The 26,885-nt window shown below is 37.6% G+C and overlaps 2 protein-coding genes and 1 long non-coding RNA gene across 6 annotated transcripts in view; 2 read left to right on the plus strand and 1 right to left on the minus strand.

Annotated features, from left to right (window-relative positions):
* The window catches only part of PHACTR2 (phosphatase and actin regulator 2), a 131,200-nt gene extending 121,114 nt beyond the window's left edge, over positions 1–10,086 (plus strand). For all 4 annotated transcript variants that reach the window (XM_057364831.1, XM_057364828.1, XM_057364829.1 and 1 more), the window contains 3 exons: positions 782–919; positions 3,177–3,253; positions 6,421–10,086. In XM_057364831.1, coding sequence (XP_057220814.1) covers positions 782–919; positions 3,177–3,253; positions 6,421–6,436 — 231 coding nt within the window. In that variant the 3' untranslated portion in view covers positions 6,437–10,086. The remainder of the gene's footprint in view (positions 1–781; positions 920–3,176; positions 3,254–6,420) is intronic.
* Positions 10,087–11,479: 1,393 nt separating this feature from the next.
* On the minus strand, positions 11,480–14,621 carry LOC130572851 (uncharacterized). The gene is made up of 3 exons (XR_008965267.1): positions 14,379–14,621; positions 14,032–14,137; positions 11,480–12,599 (listed from the first exon to the last, which is right to left on the minus strand). It is a non-coding gene; the product is annotated as an uncharacterized LOC130572851 (long non-coding RNA).
* Positions 14,622–16,397: 1,776 nt separating this feature from the next.
* LTV1 (LTV1 ribosome biogenesis factor) lies at positions 16,398–25,379 on the plus strand. The gene is made up of 11 exons (XM_057364832.1): positions 16,398–16,577; positions 17,276–17,407; positions 17,987–18,175; positions 19,252–19,339; positions 20,309–20,429; positions 21,135–21,384; positions 22,056–22,183; positions 22,654–22,793; positions 23,033–23,085; positions 23,808–24,008; positions 24,597–25,379. The coding sequence occupies exons 1-11, from the start codon at positions 16,575–16,577 to the stop codon at positions 24,708–24,710; spliced, it is 1,419 nt and encodes a 472-aa protein (XP_057220815.1). The 5' UTR covers positions 16,398–16,574; the 3' UTR covers positions 24,711–25,379.
* The last annotated feature ends 1,506 nt before the right edge of the window (positions 25,380–26,885 follow it).

Consider the following 26,885-nt stretch of genomic DNA (forward strand, 5'->3'; position numbering starts at 1 on the left):
TGCAAGCAGGGGACATCAGTGACATGTTTCCTCTGTAGTATGACCTGATCACCCCTGTCATGTACGATCAAGGGCTGCCACACCTGTAGATCCACTCTTCCCTAGAGCAGCAGAGAGGGCAGCAAAACAATGTGAGCTCTATGAAATCCCTTCACTGCTCTTCTAACCACATCWGTGGTCTTAGCTTCTGCAGGTGGGATCATGCTCATTGTCCCTGGAAAYGGAGCAGTTATGGATCTGTTCTGGGAGAGCATGGGGAAAGTTTTAATAAGTATCCCTGGTCTGCCCTTCTCTGCAAAAAGGCGTTTCCCTTAATATGATTGTCTTTAGTTAATTACAGTGAATATTGTTTGAGTTGACTGAAACAATTTGGCATCATAATGACCCCTAGATGGTCAAAACCAGGGATTTGTTTTAGGCAGATATTTCCGAATCTCACTTATTTTTGGTATTATAGTTTTAACACTGTATAATCATTAATGCAGATGGCCTAGTGGGTTAAATGCAGTGACAGTTGCAAAGTCACAATTAATATTCCAGGGATAACTGTCATGATTCTCTGTGACCTGCCCGAAAAAAGACTATTTTTATAATTGAAGAAATCAGGTTATGCTGCCTCCCCATTCCTGTGCAGCACTCCCAGGATGGTGCCTTTTTTTAGACACCTGAAAGTGACCCTATTTAGAAATACCATTAAAGTTCTCTGGAGATTACATCATACCCTCCTCTTTTATTTTATTTCATCTTATTAAGCATACTATTTTCTGCCTCCCGCTTACAGCTCAGTCTGAGGCCTACAGTGGCTGAACTTCAAGCGAGAAGAATCCTTCGATTTAACGAGTACGTGGAGGTCACGGAATCTCCGGATTACGACCGTCGTGCTGACAAGCCTTGGGCCAGGTTAACTCCTGCAGATAAGGCAAGGGGCAAATGTGGATTATAAGAAAATGCTTTCATCTGTCACTTTTGGGGAGCTTTCCTCTGGTTTACATTCTCTTGATGCCAGCATCACAAATGACGTGCTGGAGACAGCAAGATTGTCAGGGCACTACTGTGCAACTACTGCTTGCAGCTAAGCAAACCCACTCAGGTGCCTATTAAGACCATATTTTCCACCTCCATTATGACAGTCCAGGCCAGAGTTTCTAATTTTTTTTCTAATTTTTAAATCCTTGCTAACCCAGATAAATGTTTACCAWAGGTGACTCTGATCTGTGGGAATTCAGGCAGGGGTTTGCAGGCAGAAGCCTGCATCACTGCTACTAAGAGTTACTTTTGCTTCTCGTTTGAGTGAAAAAAGGTAAAAACTGCTCTATCTTCCTCAGAGTTCTTGGCCACAATCCCAATACAGGAATTGACCATGTGCATGCAATGCACCTTCTTGGGACGTTTGCCTCTGACATGCTAATACARCTCTGCTGCCCAACTACAAAGGATGAGACAAATGAACCTGTAATTCTCATTCAAAAAACACATCAAAGATTACCATAAAATAATCTTCCATTTCCCTCCTATATTACTTCATAAAAGGAAAGCTGTAGGATTTATGTAGCTAAGAGAGCTGGCGCTTGAGGCACTGGGCYTGAACCGACTTTATGGAAGTCCTGTGAAATGTACTTGACATGAAAAGTAGTATGTGCAAGAACCCACTCTCTTTTAGCTAAGGATGGTGCAACACTGATTTTATTTCAGCTGGTATTTTAATATTAGTATTAAGAAAYTTCCAGCTCATCTGAAAATAATATCAAGTCAAGGTAAAATGGTTAAAAACAGAGTCAGATGTGTTTGTAGATGTTATTTGTGGGAGATGGTGAGCACTATCTAGTCCTCCAATTGTCTGTGGGGAACTAGAGGACCCAGCACCTTCCACTTTGACAGAGGTCCAGTGTAAACTGCGCTATAAAAAACAATGACATTTCCTACCTACTTCAGGGTAGTAGTTTCTAGTTTCAATTCATTTTGTTATTAGCAGGTGTCCAAGGCTGGTTCTGTGAGCCCCAAGTTTGTTGAAAGAAAGGCAGACTTGGGGTTGCCTGGAAACTTGTCCTGTTTTTTTTCCCAGAGAAATCATTCTTCTAATTCCAGTGGGAGCAGAAAATTATGCTGCAACTATATTACAGAGCTGGACTTCTGCTGTCTTTGTTGCTAATTTGGTGTTCAGAAATCACTGTCTCTTTCCCAGCTCTACAGCAGCCTCGTGTAAGCATGCTGTTGTGGCTAAACATGACCACCCCTCCTTAAAATGAAGTTTCTCATTTATAAGACTGCAGTCTGGTGATGCTGTAATTTTATCATGCTGCCTGTCTGTTCTGCACTGAAAGGCATGCACACTGGATGACATTTCTTTAGAGATTAATGAAATTACGCTGTCTTTATTTAAAATGGTGAAAGGAAAGAATGAGTAAGAATAAACTGTCATTTCTTTTAACAGTGAAGGTAAGAAGGTGTGTGGTATAGAAACAAAACCCCTTGTATTATATATTAGAATATTTCCAAAATTATATTTATTACTTGATGAAGTAAATTGCCTATCAGTCTCTTAATGTAAGAAACAAGGCATTTACAAAGTATTTCGAATTTCTGCTCTTCCTTAGTGTCTGCCAACTGAAAACCCAAGCCTGAAATGTCCATAATTAATTTTACATAAAACTAATCAAAACAAGTGACTAATTCCACTTTTTWAAAAATACTGTTCATGTGGCATTCCTGAAGTCCTATCTCCAGAGGGGAGATRCAAGGCACCTGCTGTGTGCACAGTGCCTGTGCAGGCAGAATGACTCACCAGCTTCTCAGGGGCTGTGCCTGGAKTTAGAATCCCCTCCTGTCTGCCTGCTCAGCAAGTGATTGTCAGGGTAATCCAATCCCTTGCCCATTTTTGTCTGTAAAAGTGCCCCCCAAGTGGGGGCTTGATTCAGTGGATTTGGTGTTTCTTGATTTACTTYTGGTGCTTAATGCTTTGCATTTCTTTGTAGTGGATGAGTGCTTCAAACAGCTGTAATTGTAAAGTCATTCATGTTGATGATCAGAAATGTGTGAGAGCTGTGGATTACAGCGAGGGAAACTGGAAATGGGAAGTGTAAGGAACCTACAAGTGTAGGCCCACATTTCTTTCAGACTCTGTATTTTCCTTAAAATTCATATTTCTTATGGTAACATATATCATTATTGTTTATTAGGCAGCAATACGGAAAGAACTGAATGAATTTAAAAGCACAGAAATGGAAGTACATGAGGAAAGTCGGCAATTTACCAGGTGGGTGAATCTCTCTTCTTGTGTGAGTAATGGGCATGAGAGCAACCCTCTGCCTTTCTGTAAGTCCTCTGTAGTTGTGTCATGATTTGTGTGGATTCCTGCCATGAGTCCCCTTGAATCCCACCACTGATAAAACAGTGAAGGTGACTGCAATGGATTGGTTACTATGGATTGGTAGAAAAATATTTGTTTGGGGAATCTAAAAATTAATGCTTTAAAGAACTCATCAGGTCTTACTGATGAAGTTAGTAGTTCTCAAGAACACAAAAGGGATTTCCTTCTCTGGCAGCACTCCCTTGCTCATGAAAGTRTGCATTTTTGAAGATATATTTTCTGAGTGAAAACTAGGTGATGTTTTGAACTTCAGAAAAGCTCACCAGTGTCTAGGTGAACTTTCCAAGGGTCACTTAGGCTCCTGGCAGCAGTTTCTGGGGAAGAAGATAGATTCCCTTTTTGCCACTTCTAATGTGTTTATCTGGATTTGTTTTGTTCTCTGCTTTGGGTAACACCAAGATGTTGTCTGAAGCATTATTATTTTCTAGAGGTTTGAAGTGTCCACAGATTTTAGTAGGCTTTCGAATTTGCCAGGTATTCCTAGGGGGAGGGAGACACTTTCCATAATCTCTATGGCATRAGTTCATTTTTGTTGGACGTTACAAAGGCTGAAAATTGCCACCAGCAAGCAAAACTTGATGTTAGGATTGGCCAGCATTGTGTACATAGTATTAATGTCTTTGCTTCCACACAGAATTAAGTCAGATAAAAACAATTGTCTAATACTGGGTCTCCTCTGTTTACTGCTACTGTTTCAACCAAACTCAGGAACTCAGCTAGTGAGTCACCTAATTAGTGTGTCACAAGGAAATTCATAATGGGAGATGGGTGTTTGATGCATCTCCTACTTCATTGCTTGATTTCACAGCTTCAGGGATTTCTTTCTCACCAAAAACACGGATTTTTTAAAAAAAATAATAATGAAAAATCACTTCTGTGTAGATACAACAGGAACAAATTAATTTTTAAAAATTCAAACCAGTTTCACAGACAGCAAACCTAAGCTAGAAGATGAACCAGGAAGCACAGTTTTAATTTARTAATGCATTCTGACCATTAGAAAATGTCCTTTTCAGACATTTTTTTCATTTGGCTTTTAATGTCAGTTTCTCCTTAGGTAGTAGGTATTGTATCTTTTTCAGACTATATAAAAATACTACTTTTAAAAAAAGAGCATGYCAAGGGAGAGAATAAAAATAGGTATAGAAACCAACCCCCTGCTTACATTGTTGTGTTTCTTGAGTTGCACTGCAATATAAAAGCATATGTACAGACAGGCATGATTCATACAAAAAGAATTGGATATTTTTTCATGAGCTTTGAGAACAATTGAGACTGATTCCAACTGGATTCCTGAAAGCTGAATTAGGAATCCAGTGGAGTGACAAACCAGTTTAAAAGTGAATTTTTTTTTCCAGGGAGAGCCTTGAAAAATGGAGAAAAAAATACGCACAGCCAAATCGTGATAAATGTAGGCAATGATTCCATAGGGTCCTGAAAKAATTTCAACCTGAGAGAAATCAAGTTTTTTCTGTTCCCTCTCCATGCTCTTTTGTTTCATTGGTCATGTGGTGGAGTTATTACACCGAAGTCAGAAGAGAAACACTAGAGAAAGCTAATTAAGAGCAGAATAACATGCAGATGTTCCRAGTCAATTGCAATTTTGAAAATAAAAAGAGATCCCATCTCCTCCAGGACTTCTCATTAAAAATTATGTAGTTTCTGCTACATTTGGATTGATACACCAAAAGTGATTTAAGAAAACCRTAGACAGAAGTCTCTAGCCAGAGAATTAATTTCTCATACTTTAATTATTTTCAAGGAGATCACTGAGATTATGCAAACCAAAAGGCACTTGCATTGGCAGCTGATTAACAAAAGCTATTCTGTGATAGAATGAGAAAAAGGGGAAGCTRCTTACTAAACAAAAATGGTTTATAATGTATGGTTTCCTATATTATTGCAGATTAAATATAAGATGCTTTAATATTATAATCAGTACTTACAATATATTTGAAATGTTAAAWTTTTTTATTAAACTTGGGAAAGAAAAAACACTGGTTTCCATTGTTCATCATTTACTGTAATGACTGGTTGAACTGGTTTCCTGTTTCTAGTAATTTAGACTGAATCTTTCTGTTATTTCATAATAAAGTCAAAAGAAACAAGTTTCTAAAAATATAGAAATTGGTACAAGTTTGGGAAGAGCATATTAGCAGATGTTCATGAAGTGTTTTYAATGGAAATGCTATATATAGTCCAGTATATTGTTTTTCTACACAAATACAAAACCCCTGTGTCTTTTTTGCAATTCTCTGTACCCCCATCTAGCAGATGAGCTGCATATTTGGGAATGTCAGCCTTTGTGTACACCTCCTTCATTTGAGAAAACCATCCCTGTATTGCATTGAATCAACTTACAGGGATAATGTGTGGAACTGCTAAGGGAAAATGTGTCAAACGATAACTTAGGTAAATCTGTTGTGTAGATGCATCATATGCCTTTTTTAAGGTGCTGCATCTTTTACTACTTCATGGACAGATAAATTTTTTAAGCCATTTAAACAGAGATTTATGTCTGGTGATAGATACATTGAGAACCTGATGCTGGTGCTTTCCTTACCCTTTTGCTTGGATTCATTACATTTAACATGATTTAGATTTTCAATTGCTGTAGGTTCCTAACTTATTATAGAAAAGGTTGGTGATATCTTTTGGAGCAGCCCACTTCTCTAGCCATCATACAGGCAATCTGGAGTGATGTACATGCCCTACCCAAAGGCCTAAAAAAAAGTGAGGTATATTTGGGCCTTCAGGTGCCTCAGTTCACTGCTGTTAATAAGAAGAAAGCATCTAAAGTGCTATAAAATTTGTTGCTTACTTAAAACATAAAATTTTTGTTAGCCTCATTTTGCACAGGGATTAAAAACCCAGAAATTTGACTTTTATGRTTTAGCAAAGCTTTTCRAATAATAGTTACTAACAGCATCTCCAAATAATGGATRCAATAATTGGGCCACAAAAGGAAACAGCCATGCAAGCAGGATGAGGATCAGTGTCAYTGTCAGTTGAAGTAATAACACARTTCTAAGTTTTTTCATTTATCTTTTCAGGTTTCATCGTCCATAATTGTTTGGCCACATCCCATATTTCATGTAACAATTTTCTTTGGGGAAATCGTTGTGTCCTGAAGACCTGAAATTGCACTGGAACTTRATTGAGTWTGAGTGTGCGCTACAGCTTACCCTGAGGCTAATAAAGGAAGTGGCCCTTGTCTTTGTCAATGGACAAATTATTTGTCTAGGAGSAAAACTCACAGGAAGCGTTTGTCCATGTCCAGACAGACCACGATTCTGTGGCCAGCCCACACAGACAAGCCAATGGACTCCTTCATCAGAGCTCCACAAGTCAGGAAGTGCTGAAGACAATCGTTGGAGAGCCTGCTACCAGGGTCTCATCGGGCTTCATAGGGTTGTGACTGAGGGTAACAAAAAGGGAGGGGGGGTGAGAAAAGGACTGACAGCTGGGGGAACAGAGACTTCGTTTGTCAGTCCACAGAGAAAAGTGGAATGGAGAGGACTGCTCAACAATGCACTTGGCCAGTGGGAAGAATTATTTAAAAAAAAAAAACTGAGAGTGTGAGCAACTGTGCATGGAGGTTTTTTTTAGTGGCTACAGCCTGTCTTGAAAAGATAGCAAGCTGTTAAGTCCTTGTGTCATCAGTACTTTGGGAAGAAATGTCATTTTCTTTGGTGCCAGTAAATACAGTTGCCAGAAATTAGTCCTAGTATAACTCAAYTGTCTTTTTTCAAATCCCAGTGCGCATGCTTCAGGAAAACACATGGAACATTCATACAGAACAAGTCATATATTTTTTGGTTTTTAATGTTGACATACTTTGGATCCTCAGAAATACATAAACAGGATTTGAAGGACAAATAACGTGACACTATGAATGCAATGAAATGCTCCATGTTTAGAAACACTCCTTGCTGTCTGTTGCTTGCCATTCAAAACAGAGGGATCATTATCTTTGTCATCCATGGCAGGCAGTGGTGACAACTTCATCATGCTAGTGCRAATCCAAAGTCAGAATTGAAATTAGGCACAGAAGTCTTTGTTAGTAGGMCTGAGCAGTGATTACTAATGTAATTTTTTACATTTAAGGACTCTTGCACTGCTTTGAGGAAGACTCCCAGATGAACCAGTATGTCTTCAGTTAGTAGTCCTGTAAAAGTGAAAGGAAAATCCTTGGAGTGTCTCCAGCTTGTTTTTGTTGAGTGTGARGAATGCTTCATAGAGTCATAATTTTTTATACTATCTTGAAGTTGTACATGTGAATACAGTACTATTAAAATTAAGTGGTATGGAGTGTGAAAGGCAATACATGGTTTTTCTAAGTTGGCCTAAAGGCCTATTAAAAAGCCTGTGGCGTTGTTTACACTAAGAAATTCTCTGTCTTATATTAGCACTTATTTATCCTTTGAATTATTGTACACAACATTGGGGGGGTCTGGAATTCACATATGCATACATTTAATGCAGTATTACAATATATTTGCTATTTATCCTTTCTAATGCGTGTACATATTACGATTTATTTTTGTCTTTTATGTGCCCTGTTCAGTTTTTAATTATGAAGTGTAAGTATTTCTTTTTCTGGCAATAAAAGGTCTGTGTAGATGTGATTTTTACCTCAGAACCTGCGATAGATTCTTGTGGAATGTGTTTATAAAATTGAAGGTTGTTGTTAGCGATGTCAGCCTAAAGGCAGGAAGGCAATTTGGTGGCTAAAATTAGATATCCCCCTTTAGAGCTATTTACAACAAGACCAGGTTTGCATAAATGAGGTGGATTATTTTAGTGAAGAGCACTTGTAGTAACAGGAGAGTGCTTTACAACAGCTGTCACTCTATTATTTTTAAAGAGATTGGCAAACCTTTTTTAAAAAAAGGTGAGATTTTTATGACTTTTAGGATCCCTTACATTTTAGTAAAAATCTAATGATGTACAAGTCCCAAAATATCAATAACCAAAAAAGAAAAAAAAAAAGTAATCTACATGCTTGTAGCAAAGAAAAGGAAAAAGCGCCTTCCTTTTTTAATGGAATCAATAAGAGCCATTAGGATTCCATTTACAGAAAATAAGCTTCTGGAAGGCCCATTATTTTATAAATATAGAAACACCACTTTGACATCAAGGAAGCAGTGAAAATGTATTCTTTGGCATGAAATCATATGGGAATTAGAAGGGCATTAGAGTTAAGGTTTGTCAGCAATTCTGGTAGAATGCTAATATTTGTTTTTAGAATTTGAAGAGTAAACTTAAAAGTTACACTAGAATAGTTCTGCTTAAACTTTTTATTTGCTGATGTTGCCAAATTTAGGAATGTGTATCCAAAATCATAGAAAGGTCTACTATGTCGACTTTGAAGTATAAAATACAGTATTTAACTTCAAAGGAAATGAGTGGAGCAATTAAATAGATCTCAGTGTTGCCTTAATCACAATGAAACATTTGAAAGCAGCCAAGATRCTGAAGGCAGAAAGACAGCTGTTGYACAGGCAGAATACCATTTCTTCACTTGGACAAAGGTAAGGTCAGATTATAAATATTTCATGTAAGACAGTTGCTCCACCATCATGCCAAGGTACATACGGGCTACACAAGCAAACTAAAACTTATTAAACTCTTAGGATGAAGTGAAAAAAACTGATTTTGCAAGAAGGTTCCTCTATACTAGGCCTGGAGCATGGATGGAAAGTGACGTGCCAACCTTTTCATTTTAAGAGTTATAATATAATGATGCAGATACAACTTCTGGCTCAGACTTCTTCAAGCAGAAGTTACATCATAAGTAATGAGGATGCATAGATGAGGCAACACTTAGCCTTTCCCTGTCYTTATGGGGTTGGAGGGCTTTTTTTAAAGTATTCACTGCAAGCCATTGCTGGATGCAGAACACTAGCCATGGTAGAGATGCTGTTAATTTTTAATTTCTTACTGTTTTGATAATAATCAGATGCATTCTTTGGCCCACGGTCCAGTGAACGGATTCAGCACAATTATGGCACTGGACAAAAAGAGTTGCCTTTATTGGAACTTACTTAAAAACTAATGTAGTATACTTAGCAGAATTAGAACCATATCCATTAYGTATTTCACCTATACACAGATATAGAATTGTATATGCTATTTTTATATTTTAAATATCACCTGGCAGAAAAACAACAGCTGTAAAATGGTGTCCATGCAATAAAAAATAACAAGAATTTGGTATGTCAGTATGTGCAGTGAAGCAAGTTTGCTTTATCTTATTGAGAAGCTTGAAGTCAATTTCTGTTGCATCTCCTAGTCCTCTGTATTGATGATTTCTAATGTCTTCCAGTTGCATCAAAAACCCATTGGAAATATAACACCATATACCGGTTATGGTGCTGCATGCCTGTTGGAAGGGGAAAATCGGGATAAATCCTGAGAAATTAATGAGTTGAGTAATCCTAGAGTTAAAAAGACAGTAGAAAGACAAATAAAAAAAATAACTCTGATGCCAAGTAGTATAGTCCAGTTGGCTAGGAGAGATCAGGATGATAACTTCTATCAAGTTGGACAAATCACTTAAATGTCATCCACAATATATGACAAACCTCACACACACATGATACTTACATTCCACAGAGTCAGATATGAACTCAGATGTCTACATCCACACGAAGTGAAAACGAGTAGCTTAAAGTAGTGGTTTCTGAAATGATCTCATGTATCACATTTAACAGTAGAATCACTGTGGGTGCAAAAGAACAGATGCTTAATCAAATCCTAATTTCTTCACTGAAAGAAGTGAAATGGTTCTAGAATGCCTCTTGTCTCTCTCTTCTTTCAGGTAATACATATTAGTCTTCTTAACTCTACAGCCACCTGAATGTTTTCTTGAATTGTGATATATATATTGATTCCACAAGTAAAAAAAATTAACTACATGCTAATGATTATTTAAGCTAAGCATCATTTCAACATGATGAAACACGGTAGAATCAGAAGCAGCATCTCTTCAAAATCACTGGAAATATTCATGGCCATTTGTAGGTCTACAAAACTGCATTTATTTGTTGGGTTTATCATTTACCTWCAGTTGTGCGTGTCCCTTGCTGTGGTGTACTTTACTGACCTCTGATGTGTTGTAGGGCAGGGCAGCCCCACCATCTGCTTTGGCCACACTGAGCACCTCTTAGAGAAGCACCACAACCTCAGTGTTGGCATGGAAAAACCTCATCAGAAAGCCAAATGAAAGCTGTGAAACAAAGAGATTAAGTATTCCTGCTATTACAGAAATTAGACCCCACCCCTTTCCAGGTGAAATCGGTGCTTGGTTTCCTGCAGAGATCGTTCAAACTCAGACCTGTAACTAGTAATACTACAGCTACATCAGAGAATTTGTTTCCAATCAAYGGTCACATAACCTGACTATAAAGTCAATCTGAGCCTCGATTTTGTAGCATCAGAAAGTGCAAGAAGATCCAGCCAGCACAGACAAAAAACATCTAATCTAGTCTGGCATCCTGGAATCAGACAAAACTCCCTGACTGGCTGCAGCAGGCAGAGGTTGGAGCCAGGGCATAAAGACCACACTGTCACCTGGTACCTGGTGGGACAGGTCTGTGTGAGCACTGCTGCCATCCTAGCAGAGAACAGATATGTCTTAATGTCTGTTAATGTTTTAATGTTTATGCCCAATGTTTATGCCCATGTCTTAATGTCTGTTAATGCTTTAATGATAAAGCAAACCAAGCTAAAAGCCAACATTTGCATCAGACTGTCACGTACACATCAACCGTGTGTTTTAATAATTCCACATCATCTAGTTTTAATGATCTTCAGGAGTTAAGACCTGTGCCAGTGCTGTAAACTAGAATGAAAACATACTCAGGGTGGAAAAAAAAGGATGGATAAACTTGTCTCCTGCCTTTAGGAGCTTCCAATTTAGTTCCATTATTGTTGCTATCTGTATTCTTGTYATACAAAGCTCAGTGCAATGCTTACTGACGGGACATAGATTCTGATGAAAAGAAAAAAAGATTCTGAAAGCTTTTATAAGGTTGATACAAAATATTTTGGAGTCAAATTAATTTTTTAAAGAAAGGACAAAAAAAAAAAAAAAAGTTAATTCCCCGGAATAGTTTGAAACTTGTATTTAACAGAAATCTGAAAAAAAAATCCCACCAAAACTTATGGAACTGTATCTGTACAGAGAAAGGGGGAAATGGAGTGAAATTAACATATATTTGCTGTAATGTTCAAACATATTTCTATTTATTGACTTTAATAATTAGTAAGGTCGGGTTTCACTTTGTGTTGCCATTTTGTTTCAAGATTTTAATGGAAATAAAGCTCATATGAAGTAGATACAGCATTTCACCAATATTTTCTAGAAGCTATATATTGCGTTGSATAGAAACAAAGAAAGTAATGGTATTATCTGTATCTTCTTGTTCATGCATTAATTCTTTATATTAAAAAAAAATCTTGCAATACTATGTCAAATTTAACAATATTTGAACATAGTTATGATATAGTAAAATGTTGCTAAACATACCTTCTCTTCCTTTCACTACTTTGTGTGGTGGTATATTGATTTGTAAACTTGTATAAATTTTGGAATTAAAGAAATACTGTGTTTTGGATTATTATTTTATCCGGTGTGGTTTGAAACAAAATGGCTTGTTTGAATGGGCATCTGACTGTAWCAGCAGGGTGGGAAGGGTGTGGAGATAGCACATGCTTAATTGCCTGCAACTGTTTAACAAGCTCTTGATTTTAGGGGGTGGTATTTCCTTAAAAAAAATAAATAAGAAAAAAAATCCATTTACAACCAAACTGGAAATCTGAAAGAGGCACAAGAACACTGCAGAGCACAGACACAGCTATACATACAGGAGCTGATAATTTTGTCCCCCTTCGCAGTGTTCTCAGGGTYCAAAACAGCTCAAAGAGTAAATCATGACAGTGTTTGTGTGCCGTGCTTTGGACCCTACTGTCCAGTGGGAGATCACAAGCCTGCATTTCTCTGGTAGAGCTGCAATACACTGGGGCAGGTTCAGCAGTAGGATCATTGCACACTTGCCTCTCCCAAGCAAGTCTGCATGGGCATTGTGGAGCAATGACTCCAGTAATGAGGGCTCGATCACACATCCACACCAGAGCAGGTTGCCAAGATCCAGTAGGGTCTTACAAAGGTCCAGTAAAGCCAGAAGATTCTTACATCCTGAATGCACCCTAAGGCAGTCACAATCACCTGAAATGAAATTTTCATGTGAATTCATTTGAATTAAAATTTTGCAGCACCTCAATATGCACAGAGCCAGTTCTTAGACATTGTTTATATTAATTTGATGAAAAATGGTGAAAAATTATTCAGTAACTTCCTTTAATTTATTAAATGCTCATGTTAACAAGACAAGTAAAGCAAATAAAATTCAAACCTCGGCTCCCCACTGCCTGTCATGCTAGATAGTTACTGGGTAACTACAAGAAATGTATCTGAAACATTATCAGCTTAGAATTGTTTTCCATATAAAATATACTTTCCACGTGTTCCATTACTTTCAAAAGATGGAAGGTTGTAGAGAATCAACACAGATAACTTTTCAGCTTTTACAAGGCAGATTTTATGTAACAATTATAAAATGAACGCATCTACTTGACTCAGTGTGATTGAATACAGTAACTATAAAGAAGTGGTAGATCTGATACTGCATTTTACACAGGTGTGTGATATCTGTGAATACAATACTAAGAAACCATAATTGTTACAAATTAATGATACCTGCTTCTTGAGGATTTTCTGTAATGTAATATATATATATTTATACACACACACACACATACACGCAAATATAGTCCATTACTATAATCTGAAAAATATAAAATATTTATTGGGGATTATACAATACCTGTGTTATGCTTGTTTTATGGTGTTTTTATTGAACAAGAAAACGAAAAGTGTGCTGCCTAATTATACAGTACTGTAGGATACTCTGCTGTGCAGCTCCAAGTGCCTTAGACAACTGTGTAGCTCTTTGAATTATAGATATATACAAATAAATATATATATATATAAGTATATATATATAAGTATATATATATAAGTAGAAAATTAAGAAAATCACCTCAATAAAATTGTTCAGAAAATTTTTACTGAAAATACTTTGGTTTTGAATCTCTGGCATGTGCATGGATAGAGTTAAATTCAGAGAGCCTCCAGAGGCCAAAGTCCCTCCTCACAGAAATGAAACAAAAAAGGGTTCCTAAAACTTTCCTTTGAATTCTGGCAGTCCATCAAACACATCTGGTAGCTTCCCTGTGGGTGGTGTATTCATGGAGAGGTGTGCTCAAAGAGGTGATACTTGGTTTAAAAATACAAAGTTAGGGTTATAGCTCAATGATTCAGAGACTTCATCTATGCTCCCAGTTTCCCCTTCTTTTTTTTTTTTTATCAGCAAAAAGTGTGTCTTTACCGGTTTCATTGGCAGAAGATTTGCACTGGAAATACACCCTCTGCACATAAACAAAACTGATCTGCACAGCTGAGAGTTCAGCCCAACGAGCAGGGCATCTGCCAATCTTTTAACATTACAAAGTGACTGACAGTAACATTTGYTTTGTAATTACTTTGCAATAATTGCTTTTTTTGCAAGAACTAAGAGAAAAAATGAGCATAAACTTACTCCACAGAAGGCAAGTTGATGATTATGTTAAGGATATGCTTCCAGCATATTATTTTTAAGCAGCTTCCTTGACAGTGAGATCATTTCAATACTGCCCATTTTTCTTCTGCAAGCATAAAAGAAGTGGTTAGTGGCCTGAGCACTTTCTCCCTCAGTCTCTGTAGATGCTCTTTGCTGAATTCTGTGAGGAGTCTCTGCAAAGAACCCAGTGAGAGTACAGTGGGATGGATGGCCTTGTAAGGCTTGGATGAAATGCAAAGCTKAAGTGGAGTCTCCTATACATTTCACATGCAGGTGATACTGTATTTTTGATTTTGACATCAATCAGCTGGAAGGAAATGACTCACCCTCAGGTATCATCATCGTAGTGCCCATTATGCTAATCTTCCATCTTCAGATTAAGCCCCAGATGGATTAATTGTTTGTATACATTAGCCATCTTCTGTGATATGGGAGGGAGCCTGTTCTTTTAATCTCTGTGTGAACATACAATAAATATCCTTCTCCCTAAATGCTTAGAAACTAACCAGGAAATTCAGAGGAGGGATGTAAATTAAAGCAAGACAGAAAACACTGAGACAACTGAATGAGTAAATTTATCTTACGCTTAGGAAACAGCTGACTAACAGAGCTGAGAGCAAAAGCTAATTTTTCCCACATCCAAACTGATACAATGCTCCTCAACCAGATTTGGCGTATGTGGAATAACAGTACTGCCACTATGAGATATGGAGGTCACCAGGTTTAGAGGATTGTGAAGTGTAATTCTGTCACCAAGTCTATGCACATGCATTTCTGTGGATCCCAGAGCTGTCAGGGACTTGGGAGCAAAAAGGAGTAATCTAATCTACATCATTACCCCCCAAATAAATGCTAAGTACTGTGTTTTCAACAGCTGAGTGATTCTGCTCTTAATTACCCAGTGAAAATCCAGCTCTGCTATTCCACCTGTCGCTAGGTTTGCAGTACAGAAATACTATAGGCAGGGAATTGTTGCTGTAGGGTGCAGTCATGAGAATCCATTCACAGCCTGCAGTCCAGGGGTCATTGCTGATCTCCCTGTGCCGGGGGTGCGTACCACACCGGCAAACGGCTGAGAGAAACAAGACACTCACCGGGCACTCTTTGCAAGTCAGAGGAAAGTCCAGCCTTTGCACAGATACGTGCTGAGATAATCAGAATCCTCTGAGTACAGGAGTTGTTTTATCTGATGGAGTGGATCAGATTAGTTTGTGCACTTCTGTATGAGTGGTGTGATGAAATTTCATGGTAAAGACAGAAGACTGCACAAACAAAACAACAGCCAGAAGAGTGAAAGACTGGGCTCTTTTAGAGCTTTAGTGACACCTACTGAAAACCAATGAAATCCACCCAAATATGACTAAAGCTAATATTTTAAGGTACATGTATGCATATATATTTAGCTGCAYACATATACACACATAATGTGGATAACTTTTCTGAATTTTCAGTCACCACCTCTTCTTAGCTGTTACTGTTTTATTTGCCTGCGAGCACATGGGAAAAAAACACACCCATCTGTGTTTCACACATTCTTTTTGAAAAGCAATAAAACAGGTTTACAACACTTTCCTTACATACCAAGCATACATTTCCTAGCAAGGAGACTATACGTGTGTGCCTGTGCACAGCGGGATACACGGCATAGGTAAAGTTTACRCAGCTACAATGTCGCATCGCAGAGTAAGTCAGGTTGGAAARGACCACAGTGGGTCATCTGTGCCAACCTCCCTGCTCATCCCAGAGCACAYGGATTGTGTCCAGATGGTTCTTGAATAKCTCCAGTGAGGGAGACTTCACATCCTCTCTGGGCARACTGTTCCAGGGCACGGTCACCCACAGAGTAAAGAGGTTCGTCCTCGTATTCAGGTGGAACTCCCTGGGCATCAGCTTCTGTCTATTACCGCTTGTACCATTGCTCAGCAGCACCGAACAGACCTGGATGCAAACTTTTAACAACGTCCCTTTAGATACTCACAGACAATCTCTGTCCCCCCGCTTAGTCGTAGCCTCTGAACAGGCCAAGCACCCCCAACCATTCCTCGTCAGAAATGAGAGCTCAAACGCAGCACAACAGCATTAATATCAACAGGCGTTATTTACTCGTGACCCTGCAGACTCGGCCCCCTCAGCGCCCCCGCTCCGCCCCGCCTTCTGCGCACGCGTGCTGCCCCTTGGCCGCCTGAGCCGCTGCCGGCCCGAACCATTCTGTACTATATCGAGGGGAGAACTGGGAAAATGTGCCTCTGGCGGGTGGGAGGAAACACCCTGCTTGCGTCCGCAGAGCCTCTCTTTTATTAAAATATTATTTCGGTCTGAAAAAACGCGGGTTCTTGCTTTTTTTTTGGTCTTTTTTTAATAGGGAAACAAAAACCCAAGAACCCAAGAACCTGCCCGTCCCCTTCCCCCCGCCGGTCACTGGTCTATCCCAAGATGGAGGGCACAGCCGGGTGGCGCTGACGCTTGGCCCTCGTGGGAGCGAGCAGGGATCGGGACACCGGGAGCGGCAGAGGGACTGCGCCATGGTGAGTGTGCCGTGTTCTGTACTCGGAGCTGCCGGGGAGGATGGCAGGCTAGAGCAATAGAGTAGCCCTTGGGCGGCCTGTGTCTGCTGTAACGCGTTTGGTTGGGTAAGTCAAGCTGGAAACCTTGGTGGAAGTGTTTTCCCAGGTCAGATGTGCTAACTCGTCGGAAAGGCTTTTACCTCGTTGAGAATACTTGGAGGTTTTGTTAATCCAGAACGCGTGTGTATGTCGATGTTAGTCCTGTKCCTGTGTGATGGGGCGGTAGATAGTCCCCATGGCTAATGATGAATTGCTGCTGTAGGAGCAGATRTCTAAACACCTCTCAAGAAGCAAGATGTGTCTAAGTGAATTTCCTTATGCCACTTTCCTGTGTTTATTGGGATGAAGTGTGTTGTAGTTGCTTAACAATTTCTTTCTAGGGCTGTACGTTAAACTTTGTGCCTATAATCAGATATATATTGTACTGTATATTGTCATTTTGCAGCTGAATAAGCTACATTTGCTGTTAGAACATATGAAATGTCCGTTGTGAATGCGAGGATATGAGTTAAGGTACCACTGGTCTCTTTGTCTCTAAGCATATGTTTATAAGGTATTGCCTCGGAACAAATACAGCTGCACATTCCAGAGAAAAGATTCTCTTTAATGCATTTAATACTTGAATTTTTGTTAATAGTTAACCAAATTTSCTTTTACAGCCTCACAAGAAAAAGAAGCCGTTCATAGAGAAGAAGAAAGCAGTAACATTTCACTTAGTGCACAGAAGTCAGAGGGATCCACTTGCTGCTGATGATACTGCACCCCAGAGAGTTCTGCTACCTACACAAAAAGTAAACACTCACTTTTAATATTGAGGTTCATTCAAATAAGAAACACCATGGAGAAAAAAAGTTGGTATGCAACTGTACAATTCAAAAATACAGCCTGAGAGAAGGTAGTTTTYAGTCCAGCTTATTAAAAAGAAGGGGACATTGTAGGGAATTTCATAGTTGTGAGCTACTGCCTGATGGTTGAAGGATGACTTAACTGGCGTTAGGGATGCAAATGTATTTWAAAAAAACAACAAAAACTTGCCTGRCTCATCGTGGTAGAACAGGCATTGTTGGTTATGTTGCTGATGGAAAGAGTTGTTTGAGGTCCTGCTCAGACAGCACCTGGACGTGTAACCAGCTGATTACAAAGTTTTAATTAGCTGTGCATTAGGGTAAGGAGCGGAGAGAGGACTACAAGGACTTTAACATTCAGGCACTCTCAGTAGATGTGTTACTTTTCCTTTTGCTGGTAAGTTTTAAATGGCCTTAAGTAGCTAACTGTATTTAATTTTATTATTTTTATGCATTTATTAATTTGTTATACATTAACTAGATTTTTTTTTAAATTTTGTTACCCCCCCCACCCCTCCTTCCTAGGGGCATGAGGAGCAAAGAAGGGAAGAGCAGCGGAAGTATGGTGTCTTCTTTGATGATGACTATGACTATCTGCAGCATCTCAAAGAAGCCTCTGGTCCCTCTGAGCTTGTCCCATCTGTGCGTGGACAGCAAAGCAGAATTGTTATCACAAATGAGGGGCACATAGAAGATGAAATTCAGAGAATTTCAGTAAGTAGTATTTTTGCTAATGATAATGCTGTTCTTTGGAGCGTTAACATTCTGCAGACACATTAACGGTATTCAAAAAGTGTTATTGTGACTGATTTTTATGTATGTATATATACATACATGTGTATATATGGATCCTTTTGACCCACAAACAGACTTTCCTACAAGTAAACCCAAAAGCTGACAAGCCAGAGTTTAGTGATGAACACTATTTTGCTAGCAGTGTTAAAAGTACTTCATGTACTCACRACAAACTTTTCTTTACAGAGGTGGCTTGCAGAGGTATTTGTTTGAACAAATTGTGGTTTTCTGGTGTGAGCATTTGTTTTTAGGTTCTTTAGAACTTTTGAATGTTCTGGGAGTTATGAATATGCCAGGTTGTATTATCAGCACACAAGTTTTTAAAGGGGAATATAACAGAAACCAGAGGGAATAAAACCAAACTTTTCAATTGCTGGCATAATTTGTAGAATTTCATGATGCTGTATCACACTCGATGGAAAAGCAGTAAGTGCTTTGAAACAATGAAATGTATGGCATACATATGGCATTGCCAGTCACATAGGGTTGAGGGAATTTGATTTAACCATATACTATCATTTCAGTCAAAACCAGTGGTCTTAGTCACAAGTACCTTTCAGGTACAGCTTGGTGATAATACAGAAGATTTAAAGATAGGTTAGAAGTGCACATTATGAAGCTTTTAACAACCCTTTCAATAAAGGTGTGATTTCAAATGTGTGTTAGTGTTCTCCAAAACAACAACCAAAAAAAAATAAGAATTTCAGTGTACTTGCTGTACAACCAGTCTCTAAAAAGCTTCAGAGATGAAAAAAATACCTGTAGAATCTTAAACATGAGAATTAACGCTGCCAGCACTTTAAATAGTGTAAATGTATAACTTTAACAAGTTGCTGCTGTTAAAGTAGCACTTGCTGTAACATTGCTAACATAAGTAGCACTCACAGAGTTTCTTTTGGTCGCAGGAGTATCTGCATGTTTTTGTTAATGTGAGCTCAAATGAGAAACCAACAACAAATATATTCTGATCATGTTTTTCTGTTTCTTTTTCTAAGGCTCCATCTATTAAGTTGCCTTCCTCAGTATTTGCCACAGAGTTTGAAGAGGATGTGGGCTTGTTAAATAAAGCTGCTCCTGTTTCAGGTATTTTTTACCTTTGTGTAATGTGAGTTGCCACCTAGGAACTAGATGGTAATTAGAGCCTCAATTGTGGTGTCTTTTTTTTTTTTTTTTTTTTTTTTTTTTTTTTTTTTTTTTTTTTTTTTTTTTTTTTTTTTTTTTTTTGGCTTAGGACAGGCTCCGTAGCAGACATAAGGAGCAATATGTTAGAGATCCATGTTTCAGTTTGAGACTTTTTTTCTGCGATTCATCAGTAAGAGGGCTTTAGCCTTGCTTGGAGAGGGTGGAATCCATGAGCTCTTACTATTGTGTGGCAAATACAAACTAATAACAAGGGAAAACTGTGGATAATACTATTACTTTATTATTCCCTCTGTTTGAATCAGAGTCTGGAACTGGATTTTCACTCAATTTCTTTTCAAATGCTGAGTAGTGTGTACATTCCTTCATTAGTATTGCAGTGTTCCAGGCTGTGAGTAGGCTTTTGTTACGTATCCATGTGTGCACTGAACATTGACTACAGCTGTTTCATAACAGAAAGTAATTGTAGCTGTTCTCTCTGTCCCGATTTAGAAGGATGCTAAASACACTTCTGTTAATTGCAGTACAGATACACTTTCTAATCTTTTGTAATGTAGGGAATTTTAGGGTTGGAGCTAATGTTGGTAGTTGTTCATGTGGTACTTTAACCTGAATATTTTTTCTTTTACAATATACTATATTGAAATGCTTTTATAGAAGCTTAAGACCCCTGGGATTTTTTTTTTCCGAATAGTAAAAATTGACAAGACTGGTGACTTGCCCTGGCTTGTATCACATCTACAAATATTTTTGAGGAATTTTGTGATTCTTTGGTTTGAGCTTTCCTTTCTGCAAACTAACAGTTCAGTTAGTTACTGCAAACTAACAGTGGATTTGGTTTTATCCAGGAAAGTAGTAGCTTTTTAATGTCAGAGAAATTTAAATGTTTGTTTTGTTTTTTTAACTTTCTAGGACCACGGCTAGATTTTGACCCAGATATTGTTGCAGCTCTWGATGATGATTTTGACTTTGACAATCCAGAAAATATCCTGGAAGATGATTTTGTTCTACAAGCAAATAAACCACAGAAGCGGTAGATAGAGCTTTGTTGAAATGTTTGTCATACGTAAATAGGAGATATGCTATTTGCTATTTCATGTGGTGGTGTAGGAAGCCACAATGGTTTCAGATTTCAAATTGAATACTTTGGTAGGTTAAAAAAAAAAAAAAGCAGTATCTTGTGCTGTTTGGATGGTAGATTTCAAAACCAGATTTTCTTGTGTTATCCAAGAGATGGGTTTCACGTGTTACTTGAAGGTCATGGATTCTATGCAATATTTGGAACAACAGTGTTCTTTAACTATTTAAAATGTCATCTATCACATGTAAAATACATCAGTAACGGTTTTGATCAAGTCTCACTGTGTTTCTGTAGCCTTTACAAATGTTTCATGTGATATTCCACTGCATTTTATTTATTTGCATTTTGGTATCATTCTCATAATTTTAAGAATTTAAGAATAATGAGAAGCTTTGCTCATTGTAATATTCAAGAATGCAGCTGGTGTTTTTCTGTTTTGACATGCACAGTTGAATATAAACATAATTTCACTCTCAATGCACAGATGCGTGATCCAACTAGAAATGCTTTCTTCTCTCAGACMAAAGTCTCACTCACTCTTTATCCCTCTCAAGATTTAAATCTGTTATTGGCAAATTGTTTCAGATAACCCAGCATTGGTTGGARCTATGGAAAGGTCAGTGTATTTTTCTAAAACTATTTTATCCTTCTGTTCAGGGGATCAGATGCTGAGGATGAAGATGAATGGGAAGATATGGAAGATGATAGTGATGAAAAGGATAGCTGCAGTAGTGATAAAGACTATGATTCAGAAGGTCCGTTATCAGATGATGAGGTTAATGRACGGACAAAAGAATTCCTTTTTATGCAAGAAGAAACCAGGAGTCGTTTCACGGAATATTCTATGTCATCTTCAGTAATTAGACGGAATGAACAGTTAACTCTGTTGGATGACAGATTTGAGAAGGTGAGGCAGCTCAAGAGTCTAACTGTGAAGGGTGTTAAATGCTTCTTTGTCTGTTGATCCATTTCATCAAGCAGTGTCCTGTATACCCATGCAGATTTTATTGCTTTTAGCAGTCAGGGCACCAAACCACTGTTCTTTGCATTTATTCCACATGTAATACTGGGTACACTAAGAGGCTTGTGGTGCCTAGGTTAGAGTGTTAATTTCTGTTGAAAGGCCTAGCACTCATAGAGTTAAAATTACTCCAGTGACTATATGAGCATTCATATGCATTAGTGTTGCACTTTTGTCTAGAAGCTCAGTTCAATACAGCAAAACATACACAGGTATCTGGTAAAGTTTACATTCATGGACTGTTGTCAGAGCAGTCAAAATAAGATGTAACTTCTGTTCTGAGCAGGCTTCTTAAGGCACAGATTGAAATTATGCAGCAGAATAAGAAATGTTTTCTATAAACTGATTTTTTATTATTCTGTAAGATAACTTTGTGACTCCCTTGCTGAAAGAATACTGACAGTAAGGAGGAAATCCTACTGCAGATGTATTTGGCAGTTGTTCAGCAAATGAAAGGGGAGAGGAAAAACATAAAAAATGTATGGCTCTTCTTTAAGCTATCAAGAAGTTGCATGACAAATGTAATCTAATAACAGATATCCACTTCTTTATTTTAGTTTTATGAACAATTTGATGAAGATGAAATTGGAGCCTTAGATAACGTGGAGTTAGAAGGTTATATTAACACAGACAACGTTCGGTTGCAGGAAGTCCTGGATGATTACTACAAAGAGAAAGCAAAGAAGTATGTGTTCCCAGAAGTACTGCTTCACATAAGTAGTTCTGTAATCCTCTGTTTATACTGAAATGTTGGGCATGTTTTTTCAAAGTTTGTGTACTCAAAGTTTGCATCCCACAGTAAAAGCAGCTGCATATGAGTATTTTCYATTCATATTATGAAATTTGGTGGGGGAATTTTGTTGACTTGAGTGAGGTTATTCTCCTTTTGTATAACTGTACTGAACTTAATGTAAGAACTATTTAGAGGCATTCATCCTCTTGAAATGCAGAAATACTTCTTTTGTTGACTGTGTCCTAATGTTTTTAGTTTCTTTTTAGGAGKCTGACTTAAAGAAACTTCATTTTTKCTGTAAATTWCATTGGAATTAGCTTTCTTGGGTCTGCGGTTTTACTGAAGGGAATTCAGGTTTACATAATTGTACGTTTTCAAGAAAAGATAAACCGTATTTTTTTCTTCTCTGAACTTTTTCAAAGTTGTGTGAAATTGGATACTCTTGAACCTGGTGAAGATTTGGACTCTCCTGCAAATGAAGAAAGTGAGGAAGAAAAGGAAGAAATTGTAGCTGTAGTTATTGAGGAGCCAAAAGAGAAGTGGGATTGTGAATCCATTTTGAGTGAGTATTTTGGAGTTTGCTTATTTGTTCCTAGGATTTCAAAGTAAATGATAGGTGATTTCTTAACTTTTCTGTAGGTGATTTCTGAACTTTTCTGTCAGTGCTTCAAGTAAAACAATTTATGCTCTGAGCACAACAGGAGGAATTTCCAAAATCTAAGTAGTAGTCCAATTCATAATAAATTTACCTCATTTCTGTTTTCAAGCCTTTCTTGACTACTTTTTTTTTTTGTGACTTAGGTACATATTCAAACTTATACAATCACCCAACACTTATTAAGGAGCCATTAAAGGTAAATCTATTAATCTTACTTGTTATTCTGATGAGTAACATTGGGAAAACTTGAGACAAATGTATTTAGTTTCTCAGTGGGGATCTGTTTTTAAAGACGGGGAACAGAAATGAGGGTTGGGGTGGGTGTTAGCCTCTGGTATTATTCCTTTACTAAAGAAGGGATTGGATATATGTTTTCTATTAGAAGGAAAACTGATTCAGTTCAAAATTTCTGTAATAGCTAGGCAGAAACATACAGAGCAAGGAATTTCCTTTGTTGTTATCTGTGATACACGTTTGTGTAATCTCTGTCTCACAGCCACATATTTGTTTGCAGGGTTTTTTCCTGCAATTTGAAACAATTTACTGTAGTTCGTTGGCATTCCAGATGTTCCCCATCATTAGAGCACAGCTTGATATTCCAAAAATTGAAGTGAAACCYTTTTCTTGCAAGTTTATAAAGAAATATAAAGTGCCTATTTATATTAAGTGCCAACTTGAGTCCTTTATTTTCCAGTAATATTTAAATTAAAGGGAAAATGTTTTTCATTTTCTGGAAGGCCAGATTCTTGATATGTTGCTTTGTGATTAATGTGTTTTTTGAGGGATTAAAATAGTATGAGCACACTTTGCATTCATTGCTGTTTATTCTGGATCTAATGTTTGTGCACTGGTAAGGCAGTGTGCACTTCTTGGAGGGAAAGCTAGGGGCCACTAAGACATAYGCGCTCTCTATTTTAGCCCAAGCCAATAAAAATTTCTCAGAAGACTGGAATTCCCCTACATGTCTTGCCTCAGAAAGGCCTGACTGCTAAGCAGGTGGAACGCATGCAGATGATWAATGGCAGTGACCTGCCAAAAGCATCAACACAGCCTCGTTCCAAGGATGAGAGCAAAGAGGATCGCAAAGCCAGAAAACAGGCAATAAAGGAGGAGCGAAAGGTACRCCTGACTGGAAATAAAAGCTTGCAAAGCATTTATTCTGTCTTAGGAACTTTTTTAAAAATTCACTTGTCATGTCTGAAAATAACGGGAAAAACTTGCTGGTCTCAGGACTAATTATTCCTTCTATAAAAAGGAGCTACTGGAAAGAAAGTTAGCATTATAATTTTGTGTTACTGATTTTCAGTATCAAAATGTGCAGTCTGTTATTGTGGCCGCTACTGCAGATACATCTGTGACACTTCGCATGTCCTTACAATCTAGAGTAGCAAAGGAAATAATTACAATGTTTCAGATCACCAGTAGAGTGAAAAATACCTGAAAGAAACATGGCAAATCCTAATTGGTCGCAATGAAATCCTAGCTYTCTTATTTAGKAACAGAAAATGCCAGCATGTTWGAAGYTTCTGCTAACTAAAGATGTTTAKCCTGGTGGTACACATTAATTTGACTACTAATAATTAGTACCATAAATAATACTGTTGTGCAGATTGCTGTTGTTTTCATGATCTAGAAGAGTTAGTTGGAWTAGTTTGATTTTGCATGTTAATTCCTATTTTGTAAATTTTTCATTGTTCCGATGCACAGGAGCGCAGAATGGAGAAGAAAGCCAACAAGATGGCCTTCAAATTGGAGAAAACAAGACAAGAAAAAGAGTTGCTCAATCTGAAACAAAATGTGCAAGGTCTGAAGCTGTCATGATAAAACTGAGAAACTTACTGTGGAAACATCCTGAATTTTTCATTTATATTGAGAAGGGAACTGCTTTGTCATAGCTTTGCCCCTCCTGCTGAAAGGSAGTTGTTCAAATCTCACTGTAACAAGACCCAGTAASATTTTTTCTGTTAYTTTMTAATTTTTTCTGAAGTTAAATTCTRTATAAAACAAAGTATTGGTGATGTCTGTTCTGTCATGAGTGGCATGGCARTTGGTGAAAAGTTTCGTTACGGTAGAAATGTCTTAAAATTACCAATATTTTTCTTACAAGTTATCACTGAACAGARTTATATGTATATATTTGTTGAATGTATTCAACAAATTATGAGAATCGTACAGATTTGATCTGATTAGATTCTTCTATTAAATTATTTCAGTTTACAAAACAGTATTTTCATTTATGTCTTTTCTTATACTGATGGTTGAATATAGTGCCTTGCTACGATACAGTTTTGYAAGTAAAGGTGTTTTCACTCTCACTCCTCCTTAGTTTTTTTTGGGGGGTACATTGTTTATTGTTCTGGTACTACAATGGAAACTGTAGAATTACCTTTTGTAAACAGAGGTGTCTGAAAAGATGTTGTGTATCTAGACATCCCTGTTACCTGAATTTTACATTTCCTGGCAAATAAAATCTATCAATGAGTTTTGGCAGTTACAGTAGTCAGTGACCTTTAATGTTGCCATTGGAATTGGCTTTGCTGGAAGTACTCAGTCTGAGTAKCATGGCAAACAAACAGCAGATATTTGGATAAATAGTGTATGTTGCAGATAGTYACTSTTGTTGTTTTTCTGGAATGCTCTTYCTCAGGTCTGGWGTYAAATTTTAYTTTATTTGAAWACAAGCTTWTTACCCATTACAATTGTTGTGAAKACTTCCTAAAGATGAGCTGAGARCCAGAATCTCTAGGTTTGGGGTGAAGTTAAATGTGTGTACTGTGAACAGGAATTATTTTGATAGTGACCAGTCCATAACATGTAAATGAAATTAATAGGATTAGTAGTCAGTCCTGAGTCCTTCTGTATTCATAAAAAATCCTCAGGTTTAGATCTTTGGGTTACAGACTGAGCAATCTTCTGCCTTTACATTTTTAGTGTAAGGTAAACACATCAGTGGAGTGGCTTGACTACTGTTGAATTCAAAGCATCTTCAGCATTCCTTCAATAATTTTGTGAATACTCGATGAAGGAAAGCTAACAGGCACAGATGAAGCCTTTTAATGTACAGAAACAATTCAATGTACTTGTTTTTATTGAAAGATGGCTTTTCTAATGTATTTTAATTAGTAAAGTAACATGATTTTGGAGAAAGGAATAAAGAGGCATTTGAATCAACAAGTCTTGATCACTGCTCAGAAAACGGAAGTATCAATATAGTATACATATCTAGATTTTGTAAAATTGTCTGTTAACAGAATCAATAGAAATAATCTGTAAGATTAGAAAAAGCTGCAGAGTTTTTTAGTTAATACCTGTATTAGTTTTCATGTGTTTCAAAAGCTTAAGCACAGTCTGCCTGTGTCATAATTGCTAATTGTGTAATCACTGATTCTGTGGTGACTTGAATACYGACCACCCAGTACTCCTGACTCTTGACAACACCACCGAAAAGAAAATGTGAGAAGGAATTTTGTTGAGATGAGTCTAACACCAGGAAATGAGTTAAATAGAACAAGTAAGTAACAGATGCTGTTCAGTGCTTTGGGGTGGAATATGATTTTATGGTTTACCACAAAGGAGAGTCTTTTACTAAGGACAGTGCACTTGTTCTTTGCTAGATTCTCATCACTGATTCAGTGATACTGTGCTTATACCGAAATAAAAACAAAAAAAAAACCCTTGAGGGAATGGGAACAGAATAAAGAGAGGGGGGAGGCAGAGGAAGACACTTGAAGAGTATAGTCCAGAATAAGGACAGAAACAGCTGTTACTTGGAAACAGAAGAGGAAAGACATTTAAACAAAGGCAATAGGAAGAGTCARAAAGATTACAAGATAGCTTAGTTCCTCTGCACTTCTTATCAGTGAAACACTAGTAACACTGTGCTTTGGGGTGTGGTAAAATCCCAAGGAAAAGGTAAGAAACAAAAGCAGTCACTCATCTGCTTAGCAAGACAATGATTTCTTCTGTTTTAGCAACAAACACTTGAATGAGAAGTCC

Source organism: Malurus melanocephalus, unplaced genomic scaffold (assembly GCF_030028575.1).
Source record: "Malurus melanocephalus ecotype Western Australia unplaced genomic scaffold, MMel_1.1 scaffold_43, whole genome shotgun sequence".
Lineage (NCBI taxonomy): Eukaryota > Metazoa > Chordata > Aves > Passeriformes > Maluridae > Malurus > Malurus melanocephalus.